Genomic DNA, 13,832 nt, shown 5'->3' on the forward strand with positions numbered 1-13,832 from the left:
CATCCGGGAAAACCAAGCCCTGAAAGTTGGCCCACCCTACCGAGGGTCAGACGGAGCTGGGACTGTCCTGCACCGCTCCCCCCGCCCCGACCCCTCTGCAGCAGCGGTTCAGCGCTGCGCCCCGTGCGCTGTAGGGAACCGCGGGGCACCGCTGCGATACGGGGCAGGGCTGCTCCCACATCCCCACCCGCAGCTGGAAGACGCCCCGTATCCCAACCCCCGGGAGCCCACAACGTGCCACGGGGCAGATCGGGCGGGGGCGCGTTGCCCCGAATATAGAACCGCTGGGGAGAAGCCGAACTCAGCTCCATTTTCCCGCAGGGCAGCGAAGGCAACACACAGGTGCGTGTGTTGGGTGAGGGCACGGACCCCCAGAAGGGTGCGGGCATCGCCGAGCGGGGCCGGGGCAACGAGGGAGGGGGAAGAAACGGCACCGACAGGCGCTGCGTTCCCGTTCTGTGCGTGCCGTACAAGCAGAAGGACTCAGCCCCACGCGCTGCTCCCGCCGAAGGCACCGCAGCCCCCGCGGGGCGGTTCGCTCGGGGCCGCGCGGGGCGGGACTCCCCGCAATGACGGCTGTAGGGAAAACCCCGCCCGTAGAACCAGCTCGGTTCGGCCAATGAGAGCGGCGGGCGGAGTGGGGTGATCCAGCATCACGGCGCGGGGCTGCGTGACATCACGGCGGTCCTGCGGGGATCCACGTGGTGCCGCTCAGCGATGGGAGGGAACCGCCGCCGGGAAGAGACGGGCGGGATGAACCGAGCGGGGATGAGCCGGGATGCGGGTTTGCAGCCCCAAAACCCTCCGACTCTCAGCGGCACGGAGGGCTCCTCCCAAGGGCTCCCAAGGGAAGGACGCGACGCGACACAAGACCTCGACACAACGTGCAGCTCCGGTCCACACCAGTAGTGTCTTTATTGGAGTATCTCACATGCAGGAACCAAAGTAGAGATGATTTCTGGAACAGGTTAAACGATGGCAGATTAATACGGGTGTACCTTCCCTACGTGAATACAGCGACGTTGTAGTGTTGGGTTTCTTTTGTTTTCTTTTAAGGTTTGTTTCTCTTTACATCATCGACCTCTTTACAGTTACGGCCCCTTCTCTCCCTACCCCATTCCCAAACAAAAAAATATCCAGTATCTTCAGTAAATAAATATTATCCACTTTTATCTGGAACGCCTACGGCTGTAATATACAGAGCAGCTATTACACAGGTTACATTTGTCGGGTTAACGATAGCTCATAGGAACATGTACAGAACGAGGAGCCCGTACTCATAAGAACACAGAGCAGGTGGGAAGCTGGGCACACAAACCCGCTCACTGCTTCACTATTTCCATACCACTGTCCTGTTTTATCCCAGGGAAGGCTCAGCACGCCCCAGGGCTGGCATGGAGGAGGCAAACAAGGATGGGGATGGAAGGAGCATCCCTGAGACGTCCTGACGGCCTCAACATGACCAGGAGGCCGCGGGATGGGCAGGGCTGCTGCAATGCAGCTGTGTTTGCTCTGCACGTCCCACATCCATGGCTGCAAGCAGAGCAGAAGAGCAGGACCGGGCGGTGCTGCTGGGATGCTGGAGGAGCACAGCAATGGGATCTGCTCGGGGATGGGACCCACACGGCCTGGATCCTCCACCCGGATCCATTCTGGAGGGAAACACCTCCCTGCAGCCAGCTCTGCTCCTCCATCGGAAGGAGGGATCCGTCACCGGGCCCCAGAAAGAAAGCTGAATGCAGCCACACAGACACAACACCCCACTAAGGCCCTACTGCAGCTCGGGGTTGTACAACCAGCCCCAAACTGACCTGCCTGTCTGCTCTGCACAACCCAGCGCCTACAGAGGGGGGCAATGGGGACGGCCCTCCGCACACAGCCTGTTCCCTTTATGAGACACTGCGCTGTTTTATATGAGCAGTTCCCCTCTGAGCTTCACCTAAACACCCTCAATGTCTGTACAGCACATTGCCACCTGTCTCACCTGCCAAAGATGCGGCTGCAATCTACACGTGACAACTGAAAAACAAACTAAAAGGACGTACTTAAATAGAAGCCATTCGTTTCTTACATCTCAGCACACGAAGGGTTAAAAGGTTAAAAACACGCTGGAAAGAAAAACAACCCCCCCCCAAAAAAAAACCACCGACCAAATAAATAGCTGAACCTTAGAACGGGGTTTGATGAGAGCTCAGGGAAGGACCCCGGCAGTGACTTCGTGTCACCCAGCATCACACTGCGCTCTGCCTGCCCGCAAAGCGCCGCGATGGGGCTTCCAATGGAAGCGGCACTGCCTGCAGCTCCAGCCCTGTTCGAGGAGGGAAAGCAAAGGAAGAAGAAATCCCGAGGTCGCTCTCCAACGTGACGACCCCTCCCCCTTTCCCAACCGGTTTCCATCGCTCAGGTTTTCAGCAGACCACGAGAGGAGGGGGAAGATGAGAGAATCCTGATACAGGACACTGGGGAATCTATTCCGTCTGTGCAGGCTGGGGCTGCACCCTGCACGCTTCCTGCCCGCCTTGCTCCAGCACAGCTCACTGTCACTGGGTGTCTGTGGTCCCCCAAAGCCCCCTGGGCTCCCAACTTCCCAGCAAAGAACTGGTGGGACCAAAGTGCACCTTGTGGTGTTCGGCCATGGGCACAGAACGCTTTGAGCTGTGCCGGCACGCTCCCCCTCAGCCTCAACCTTCTCACAGCTCTGCAAGCTCCTCCAGAAAGATTCTCCCTAAAACGGGAAGGCCCAGAATAGGTTGAGTGGGAGCAGCAGGGTGAGCAGCTCCCCTGTGTGCTGAGGGTGCTGAGGGTGAAGCCGGGACACTGCAGGGCTGTGGTAGCAGCCCCGGTGCCATCCTTGCCACTCAGCATCACACGACCACATCCCCGTGCTGCAGCAATGCGATTATCTCCTGGGGCCTGGTAGGGAAGCTGGATTAACGTGCTTAGAATCACCTGATGTGGCCATTTACAGGGTCAATGCGTTTCAAGGATTTAGAAGAGCAAATCCACGCTTCAAACACCCACGGAGCTTTTTGCATTGACAGGAACACCAACAATTCATTCGGTGCCGGTGAGGCCGCTCGGGTGATCAGCAGACGCTGCCTGAAATCAAAGCAGCGTCACGACAGAAGGTTCCTCGGGTTCCTGGGAGCTGTGGCTGCAGCTGACGTGCTGCAGGAGCTGGCAGCAATGTGCCTGGCAGGCAGCAATGTGCCCATGTCAGGGCAGCAGTGCATGCTGCTCCATGCTGGCATTATGTTACAGCTACAGAGAAGACAAAATAGAGGGAGCTGACCTGGGATGGCCTCCAAATCCTGCACCAAACAGCGTTCCCCTCTGCAGAGGAATGTGACAGCTCCCAAAAAGCACCGGTGCTGTGATCCAGCCTTTTGGGAAAAGACGGTGTGCGTCACAAGCTGCCATAGCGTGGTGTGCCTTGGAGAGCATCTTAGGAGCTGAAATTACCAGGCCCAGATAAAAGCTTCTGTCACTTTCCTATCAGCTGTTTATAGCACGGCCTCTCAGTCTAGAACAGTGCCTGACAGAGCTCCACACACATCAGTGTTAAGGTCAGAAGGAGCAGGCTGGGCAATGCAAGCCCCCACAAGAGAGGTGCCCACCTGATAAGCTGCATCCCTGGCAGGCCAGGAGCTTCTCTCCGCCACATTCCTCCCTCACTGTGATCCCACCACTCTGTGCCTCTGGGTTGCTCCCTGGGAACGTGCTGGGGATGCAGGAGGATGCAGACAGCAGGGGGGGACTGCAGCCCTCCAGGAGCTGGATGGACAAAGGGGCAGAAGTATTGAGAAACACTCAGCATGGTCACAGTCACCCAACACTCCCAAGCCCAGAAGGAAAGGAGGGTTTCACCTCCAACACAGGCATAGCCAGTCCCTCCATGGTAACTCTGGGCACACTCACAGACACCTCTGGCAGGTTTGCTGCCCTTCCCATCACAACGAGCACCAAGAGCCCTAACAGCCACATCAGGGAATCCAGGAACCTCAGTTTGCACCCGGCCTGTCATCAAGTCCCATCCATCCGCTAGGATGCTATTTACAACAGCTGAGACAAACGCAGAGCTCTGCAGTCACCGAAGGAGGGATCTCAGAAAGGAAAAAATAAGCTCGCTATTTTAAAAGGCAAACACACCAGTTAAAAACCCTCCTGTGAGAATGCTCTCCCAAAGAGCAAAATGCTTCGTGCGCTCACGTTGCAGCATCCGTTTAGCTCAGCGTTTTTCATTCCTGACAACTGCCAGAGCTACTGGACACGGCCAACAGACTGCTTTCCAATTAGAGCAAGCCCAGATAAAACACAAGGAAAAAAAATACCCTGTGAGATTAAGAATATGAAGCGCTGCGCAAAGTGGGGAAAAGCGACCGCCATATGGTACAGGGAGATGTGTGAGTGGGAGAGTAAAGGATTTTAACTTGTGAAGCACATGTTGAAAGGGGAACAGTTGTTCCTTGCTGTCGAATCCGACACGAAAGCCAATACATTAACATTTTATCTAAAAATAAAGACACGCTCCCCCTGCACATTCCAGCTCAGTCAATTACACGCTGATCGACAGAGCAGTCGACTTGGCAGGACCTGCCTACAGAAGAGGATGATCCCTACGCCAACTGAAGGGCAAGGCTGCTCTCTCCCCTCTGGGCATTTGTTTCAACACAGTGTGATGCAGTCATGCATTCGAAAGGGGTTTTCAGCATCAAGAGCTGGTTTTGTGCAGCTGGGATAGGAAGGAGGGGATTAAGCGAGCGCTGGAAAATCGCGGTCTGGCAGGAAGAGTGTCGGACTTAAACAGAAAGAGTCGGCTTGTGGGGATGGATTGTTGGAGACCGAGAGAGAGGGAAGAAGGAGAAGCAACCTATGAGACTTCGAGGGGGAGAAAGGGTTGTTGTTAGCCAAGTGCTGTGGGAGGACGAGGTGGCCGTACAGCAACGCTCTCCTGCAGAGCACAGGGTGGGACTGCGAGCTTCACAGTGCAAAGAGGGCATCCTCCGAGCGCTCTTGCTTTTTCCTGCTGGAAGGGTTTGTCGGAGGGGTGGGGGCTTCCAGGGGAGGGGACGGCAGGTTGGGGACCATCTCGGCCGCTTTGGCTCGCTCTTCTAAAAACTTGTCAAATTCTGCAATGCAAAAAGAAGAAAAGGAGAAGTAAGAATGAGGGCTGTACTTTAGCCCCGGGGACAGAGGTGGGCAGGGTCTGAAGTTCAAATGCCTGTGTTCTCAGGAATGGGTATGGACACCCTTTGAGACACCCCAGCCGTGGCAGCAGAGGGAAATGAAACAAACACCACGACGGGAGCAGGGAAACCTCATTCCAAAGGGCTGAGCAGCTCGGGTACGCGTTCCTCCTGGCACAAACACAGCACGCAGCCAAGATGGCAGGGAAGCACTTACAGCTGGGAGGGCTCCTCATGCAATAAGCACCAACTTTCTGCTCTGAAACCCCCTCCTCCTGCCATACTGAGTGCAGAAGTAGGGAGCAAAGCAGAGTTATTGAGGCTGCATGCTAACCAGGGAACAGCTCACAGCCACAGCCATCTCTGCTTACCTTCGCTGGTCACTCCTTCTTCCAGTTCATCTCCTTTCTGCAATTGGAACAAAAAGGAGTGTGAACACATAGACAGCACTTCACCACTCTTCCCCCTCCCCCCCCACGGACACATGTAATGCAGCTGGACAATGCTCATTTCCACACTCTATCTGAGCAGGGTGACCTGGGGGAACTGCACAGCTCCCACATCAGGCTGGTGCTGACTGATGTGCTGCAGGGCAGGAGGAAGCACCAGGGATGCTTCAAAGATTGCTGGTGGTATCTGGTAGCCAACTTTTCCCTGCTGGACTCCAATGGCAGCCCAGTGCTGCTTCTACTTCAGCCGGCAACACTGAGTCAGACCAGCACTGGCACGCAGTCCTATGAAAGGACTGCACTTTGCACAGTGCCCCCAAATAAAACACACTTCCAGCTGACAAAGTAGTTTGGGACCAGTGTTCTTCCTGGGGGGGTTCACTGCAGATCTCATGCAAAAATGCAGCAGGTTTCCTGGTGTCCGTGCTGTGCACAGACCTGGTCAGGGTGGGCTGGAGGAAGGGTGCTGCCGGGCAGTTTGCATCTACCCACAGGACACAAAGGCTGGGATGCCGTGGGGTCAGCATGTTTCTACCAGCTGTGAATTTCCAACAGTCCTTTAATGAGGAATGAAGTCCAAGAAGGTGACACCCTCGTCAGTCTATTAGGACATCAAAAATGGACTAAAATGAAACTCAGATGCCTCAACTTGCTTTGAAACAGAATAGTGTCTGTTGGTGTATGGGCTTCTCCACCAGGAGGGGGGGGGGAGCAGACTGAGCAACCTCACAGCAGTGTCTGATGCCTGACAATGAAACGTCCCTCAGCACCTGCTAGGTTTCTAAAGTATGGAGGTTTCCAAAGGGATAAACAGTATCCCCTGCTTCATGTGCACATGCACTCTTTGTTCCATTGTATCCCAAAAGGGATAAGGAAATAAACAAACATTAGTTAATCTAATCTGCAGCTTCCTCAGCTGGGAAGCAGAGAACTAAGATGAATCTTCAACAACAACAACAACAACAAGGAGAGGGGAATCCATCTAGGCTCAGGTTATCCATCTAGCTACCCTGGGTGCAGCCAATGCCCAGAGCTCCCTCAGTGTCCCTCCATAAGATTCTCTGTCCTGACAAGTTGATGTAACTGGCAAAGACTTCAGGCAGAGTGGACGCGTTAAGTCTTCCACATTTCTTTCCCCTGAGCAGACAAACCCAAGGGCTGCAGGAGCAGGGAGCTGCCTGGGGACAGCCTGTAGTTGGAAGGAGCGATGGAAGGGGCTGATCCTGATGTGAGCACACAGTCTGGTTTGCTCGCAGCACATTTAAAAGAACAGCTTGAACTGCAGCCCAACCCCAAAATGCTCTTTGATAATCAGAGTCAGGTGCTGATATCAAAGAAGAGACCTGAATGAATGCATTCTGGCTGCACCACTGCCTGGCCCAAATGGGTGCTGGTGCAGCAAAACTCCAGACCAGTGGAAGAGCTACTTTGTCTTTCATTTGTTTGTTTAATAATTGCCAGATAATTATCTCTTTAGAGAACTGAAAGTTATTAACGTTGAATTATCATTATACGTTTTTATTTTTACTGTTGTTATGAATCCCATCAAAACTTCCTGCTTGCACATTTGAACAAAGACACGCTGATTTGGAAGGAATCTGGGCCCTGACATGGCAGCTCTTAGGAGCACGCCTGGAAGCAAACATGTGCCTGGATCCTGCCAAAGCCAACGCAGCTTTCACCGCGTGCTTTAGGGTTGGCAGAGAGCACAGGTAAATCCCAGCATGTCTCTGGGGCTGATCTATGAGGTCCCTTCCAACCCAACCGCTCTGTGATTCCTGGCCTACGTGCTTTCCTCCAGACACGACTTCTGGGATTCCTGATTGGGCTGTTGTGTGATGTCAGTGTGGGCAGGTGAAAGCAAAGCAGCTCAGAGAAACGTTTTGAATTGCTGAACTCAACGCTGTCCCCACCTGCTTATATACTCCCCCCAGAAGGACAGAAGCAACACGATTTACAAGCTTTACTGTCTTCTCGTAATGAGAAATGCCAATAACTCAGCAACACGTCGAGAATTATCCATACAAATGCTATTGCCCGTGTGAAAAATGAAAATATAAAGAGTCTCACCACGTCGGTACTGAGCCACTCCTCAATGTCATCCATGACAGAGGACTGTGCAACAGGGATCTAGGGAGTGCAGCGAGAGAACAGCAAGGCAGGCAAACCCAACCACATCCACAACCACGGCCACAGAGCGATGGAAAACGCCAGAAATAAGATTAAAAACAAAACAAAAAACAAAGATGTGAGATGGGCTGGAGGGAAAAAAAAGAAAAAAAAAAAGAAAAGAAAAAAAAAAGTGACAAAATATAAACGACATTTCAAATAAAGAAACACTCGGAAAGGAAACGACCAACAACAAGGCTTAAAAAAGAACACAGGAGAAAGATTACGGGGAATGATGTGACTGGATGGCAGCGCGTGATGCGATGGGTCAATGTCCCGACCACGTTACAACCATCAGGATGGGCTGATGATTCTAATCCTGATGGTGAAAAGCTTTTCAGGGTAGAATACTGGATATCGGTTAGGTTTTGAAATGTTAAATTTATACTTCTGTTCTTGTGTTTTTTTCAATGGGTATTAGCCACAATGAAGGGTTAGCACAGAGGGCTCCAAACCTTCTGGCAAAGCTCAGCTAAAAACAATTTCATTTTCTCGGAAGGTGGAGGCAGCCCGAGACAAACACGATATTCCACTCCTGGCCCTCCTCCCACTGCACCCAGGGCTCAAATTCAAACAAACCTGGCACGGTTCCTCTGACAATGGCAGCCCTCTTGGAACGAAGGCAGAAGGACCAAGCAAAGCATGGCATCGCTGAAGTGCAGGCAAGGAGGAGGAAGAGGCAGCAGCTCTGCAGGAGCACAGAGCACAACAGTGCAGCTCCTCTCAGCTCCTGCCTCCCTGCTCCTTGCAGAACTGCACGGACGGCTCAGCAAAATGGGAACGAGGTGCTGCTGTGACAGGAGGGCACACACAGCACTGGGTGCTGCAGCGTGGTTACTGCACAGAGCCGGCGGGCAGCGGCTGGCTCAGCGAGGGGAAATCACTGTGCGTTAGGAAAACCATTTCCTGATGAGCTGCACTGCTTAAACACAACATCGGGCTGTGCGAGAGGTAAACAGGAAAGCACCACAATAGAGCTAATAAGGACAACCTGCAAAGCGCTTGGAAAGCAATGTCAGGCATGCAGGTGACAGGGCAGGGCTGTGAGCTTCCCTGGAGCACTGTGGGGCTGTTGGAGCTCTGCCTGCAAGCTCTGCTGGGAGGAGAGTCGGTGGGGGTTTTGCAGGTGAGGTTACCAGGAGATGCAGCTTCCTTGCCACCATTTAACAGCGGTCTGCAATAATTTTGCCTTCTAAGGTTGGATATTAAGAAACTTATTTCTTCTTGGGAACAGCACTCAGGTGCTGGCACTGCTGCCCAGGGTGCTGGTGGGGTCACCGTCCCTGGAGGTGTTCCAGAACCATGGAGATGTGGCACTTGTGGACACAGCGGGATGGGTTGGACGTGTGATCTTAGGGGTCTTTTCCAACCTTAATGGTTCTGTGATTCAGTGGGGAAAGGGGTCAAATTAAGGTAAGGGCCCCTTTTTAATTTACAACAGAGCTGAATCATGGACAGCCAATATTGGCACAGCATGAGGGCCATTAACGAGAGCAGAGCCCTCCAGACATCCTTCACCACGTGCCTTCACAGGGACAAGCTACATCTTGTTGAGCTGACTTGTTAATTTAACAGCTTTGGAAAATCCTGGCTTCAGAGACACAAAGTGAGGAATCTATCCAGCCTACAGCAACCTAAAAACTACTGCGCAAGTCTCGCTGCCATCTCTCCTTCGCATTACCTAACAGCGCACACAGCGAGCAATGCTACAGAAGGTGCAGCTTTGGGAGTTGTTGGCAGCTCTGAAAGGTGCCCAAATTTCTTTAAGGGTGATATTACAAAATGTGGAGGAAGGTGAGGAGGAAATGAGTAGGTTTGGTCTGTTTTTCCATGAATAAAATAAGGGTGTTTCTCTAACAGGGTGGTCCTGGGGTCCCTGTTAGGAACAGGAGTTCAAGCAGTGACTCTCCTGCAAACAAGAGGTGACTGAATCAGTGATGAGCTCCCAGGGGTGACAGCACTCCCAGGGCTGCAGGAGTCCTCCAGAAACAGCTCAGTTCAGGAGCTGAGGAGCCACGCTGCTGTATTTTGTAGGACTGTGGGGAAGAAAAGGTTGGGAAAGGAAATCTACTTCCAGGCAGCCCTATTTTTTTTATATAACAAATAAGAACCTCAGAAGAGCAGAAGCGCTTTTCACAGCTCACATACAAGAAGCACAGAGAGCTGTAAGATAAGCATTTGAGCATGTCAGATGGTTGCTGTTCAGCCCTGACCCTTTATAAAGCTTTCCCCATCTTCCTGGGCTCTCAGTATGCATAGAGATAAGCCCAGGAGCTGTACCTACTGCTCCTGCCATGCTCAAACCTCCAATTCACCCTCTCTCAGATGGAGCCCTATTTTCTCCATAAAACATGGGTAAAAACGTATCAGGTTCAATTTGTCCAAATATAAAACAAAAGGGGGGAACTTTCAAGAGTATCTGAAAGTTTTCAAATGTCTGAACTATAACACTGCACTATTCAAGTTTCATTGGAGACTGCCCATGCGGAATGTGACTTTCTGCCAGCTGTGGATTTGCCACATCTCCCCCTTCCCAAAGTCTGAAACCAACAACCACGGAGCGGACATTTGTTAAAGGCTAAACCTCAAAACTCAACAGAAGCAACGTGAAAACAAATCAGCTGGTTTACACATTTAAAAAGACAACGGTTTATGGGAACAAACAGCAGCAGCAGCAGCCACAGACGGCATGGAAAAGGCTCCAGAATGGGACGGTCCTGTTCATACATGGATTACACAAACATGCATGGTCTGGTGGAGCTCTCAGCTTTGGCCAGACAGCTCCCCACACCATCAGCGTTGGCTGCAAGAGCTGTTTTTATAGCGATAGTGTGATTTCTTTTCAAAGACTCCACACTTGCTGTAAATGGAAATTAAGTCACAACATATTTTTGGGTACTTTAAGTCACCGGCTGTCAATGAAAGCTGGGCTCATAGGGATCATCTGCACAGGTCTGACAGGGAATTGCCAGAGAGGGCCAGGACAACAAATGGGATGCATCAATCCCTCAGAATCCACAAGAATCTGGAATTCAAGTTCTTCCTTATTTAAGTTAGATTGTGTTGGTGTTCTCACTATCAGTCAAAGCCAAAGGATTGCCAATGTGTTTCCTCAGAAGTCATAAAATCCAATATTCTACCCTTAAAAAGACAGTTTAAGGTTATTATTATCACATTTTATTTCTATTAAAAAAATGATCCCACTGGAAAAGAAGCCGGGATGAAATGACAATTCAGGTCTCCAGGTGAGCTCATTAATGTTCTTAAAGCGTTTAACAAGATCCATGCTCATTGTTGCTAGACGATTGTCTTGTAGTAGCTTTGTTAATTCCACTTCTTTCCAGATGTTGAACAAAGCTGACACCAACACCTGGTTGGCTGCTATTCATCCCCTTGGTTAGCAGCACTAACACTGCTGTTATTCCTATAGCTAGAGCACTAGGATAGGTGTTAGCAATCTGCTCCAGCTTACCCCAACAGCCCTGTGATCTATTTCAAGCTGTTGTGATCTTGAAATAGCTGCCTGGCCTCCATATTAGAACACGCTTGGCTTTACGTGTAAGGATTTAATTAGCTACTTGATTACTTGTAACTATGTTTACACATTGCATAGATGGGGAAGGCAAGAGCTCAGGTGCAGTATGTTCCCAGCACAGCCTGCTGCACCCATACAGCAACCCGCCAGGCAGGGACTGATAGGCAAATCCAGGCAGCATGTGCCTTCCTTCACCTGGACATCAGCCTTGGCCATGAAGTGAAACAACCTGACAGGTAAAGGAGAACACATTCTCTTCAGGACTAGGGAATGTGCCTTCAGAAAGGAGAGGGGACCAACCACGCAGAAGGAACGAGACCTTCATGCAATCCAGTCTCCATGATGATGACTTGCGTCAGTAATCTCGCGTTACCCAACTCATTTCTACATCTTAGATCCTATCTCTCCATTGAAAGCAGACAGCAGCATTCCACTACGCTTCTAATTAACATCTCAGCAAAGATTTTGTTGAATGTCTACTCACATCTCTTTACAGCTCCACTCTGGCCAGGCACGCTGCTGGCGGTCAGGCTGCGAGGCTGAGGGCTGTCCATACCTGCTGCTGTGAGCTCTGGGTCAGTTTCATTCCCCCTTTCACCATTGCCTCAATGTCTGTTCTGATACCGTGGTTTAAGCAACACTTGCTCCTTGCTTTTGCAACAAATACCCCCACTTGGCATGGGAGCAGGCAGGCAGATAATTCTAACCACCAAATGTATTCATGCAAATCACAATAGCAACTTAACTCATGAGAAAGGGAACTGGAATTACTTGCACTAACGTGGGCTGACCTTATGCTACAGGCAATGGCTAAGTGCTGCTGCAGACCCCCCCTCCCAAAGCATGGCCCAACCTGCAGAACCCAGACCTCAGTGTGCAAACAGATCCCCTTCTGGACAGCTTAGTGACATCCCTAAGGCATGGTTGAAAAAAGAACATTTTCTGAAGGCAGAAATGAGGTTAGCTTTGTGGGCAGAGCTGAAGGGGATAAGCACGATGCGTCTCCATGGACCTGCCAACACCTTGCCAGAGCTGAGCTACAGATTAAGCTGAAACAGAAACAGTGCTTCCAAATTCCCCAGGAGATAAACACGGAGCCCAGACTGAGCCTCCCTCTGCACAGCTGTGCTGGACACACAGAGATGGAGCAGAAAGAGCTCAACACTAAGCTTAAATGTATCCTAACGTGGAAGGAAGAATACGAGGTCGTGACAAAAGGATGTGATGACCACTTGGGCAGGTTGCTCTGAGAGCGGGGGACAGTGTCCTTTTTGTGGTCTCAGTGTTGTATAGGCACAGTGAATAGCAGTGTCAGCTCACCCCTCTTTTCCCCCTCATCTCTAAAATACAGAAAGTTACCAAAGAATCCGCACACCAGGTTCATACTGGGGATGCCAGATATTGCACCTGTTTTGCAATTGCTATCAAGTTGTATTAATACACACAGTTAAGAACTATAGCCAGATAAGAGAGAAACAGAGTTAATGATTAGTGTAGGTTTATTTTAGGTATTTCTCTCTCACATTTAGCACACAGACAAGGTGACAGGCTTGTCAGAGCAGCGACCAGCTGCAGAGCCAGCCCTCCCCCTCCCCAGCTCTGAATGCCTCCATGAAGAGTGCAGTATCCTTTTTCCAGACCGAATAACCACAAGCCAATAACAAATATTGTTTGTTTGTTTTTTCAGTCAAGGAGTGGTGTGAGGGGTTTGAGCAGCAGGGCTGCTCTTGTAAACAGTGGAATGGAAAAGAAGAGGACCTATCTCAACCACGGGATTATTCATGATGGATGGACGCCCAGCAGTGGCTCAGTGCACCTGCACTGAGTTGGTGCACTGTGATACTGCATGCTCCGTTCTTAGCCTTGAGTTTTCTAGGATGTTTCTCTTCCTAAGCACTGGTAGCTCAGTCTGGGCCATTGGAGGCCTTCCCTGGAGCACGGCACTACTGCTCCACAGACATCCTGCACTCAAGCCTCATACTCAAAAGACTGTGTACCAATCCCAGTGTTCTGCACTGAGCATTTCCAAACCCAGCTGCAGCCAGCACTGCTCAATAGGACTGGTAGGACTTCCTTACAGTTAGGTCACATTACTGCTACTATTCTCAAACACTTAAAATGACTGATGATGTAGCCCAAAAACATAAAACTATCCTTAGAACTTGGCTTTAAGGCACAGCAGAGGCTATTTCTTTTTAAGCTGCCTCTGACTCGCTGCAAGCATGTTGAGGAAGGACACAAAATGTGCACATAGCCTGAGATTTCCAAAAGCCTGGTGTCATCAGAACACTGTCATTACCAGACATGGGATTTAAACCCTTAAATCCAGGAACAGCACTGTACCTTCTGAAGCCTGAATCCAGATACCTGCGTAATTCCCTGACTGAGGTGGAAGATGTCACACTGGGTAGCAGTTCTCCCATTCTCCTCTTCCCAGATGTAAGTACCTCTGCATTAATAAGTTCAATTAAATATGACCTAAATTTACATATG

At 50.9% G+C, this 13,832-nt stretch overlaps 1 protein-coding gene across 4 annotated transcripts in view; it reads right to left on the minus strand.

The window, feature by feature from the left end:
• Positions 1-891: 891 nt before the first annotated feature.
• TOM1L2 (target of myb1 like 2 membrane trafficking protein) overlaps positions 892-13,832 on the minus strand; it is a 50,738-nt gene continuing 37,797 nt past the window's right edge. For 2 of the 4 annotated variants that reach the window (XM_072348980.1, XM_072348982.1), the window contains 3 exons: positions 7,706-7,765; positions 5,558-5,594; positions 892-5,129 (listed from right to left, as the gene is read on the minus strand). In XM_072348980.1, the coding sequence (XP_072205081.1) occupies positions 4,981-5,129; positions 5,558-5,594; positions 7,706-7,765 (246 nt within the window). In that variant the 3' untranslated portion in view covers positions 892-4,980. The remainder of the gene's footprint in view (positions 5,130-5,557; positions 5,595-7,705; positions 7,766-13,832) is intronic. The other 2 variants (XM_072348983.1, XM_072348981.1) reach the window with 1 other exon arrangement.

This window comes from Excalfactoria chinensis, chromosome 14, assembly GCF_039878825.1.
Source record: "Excalfactoria chinensis isolate bCotChi1 chromosome 14, bCotChi1.hap2, whole genome shotgun sequence".
NCBI classification, from domain to species: domain Eukaryota; kingdom Metazoa; phylum Chordata; class Aves; order Galliformes; family Phasianidae; genus Excalfactoria; species Excalfactoria chinensis.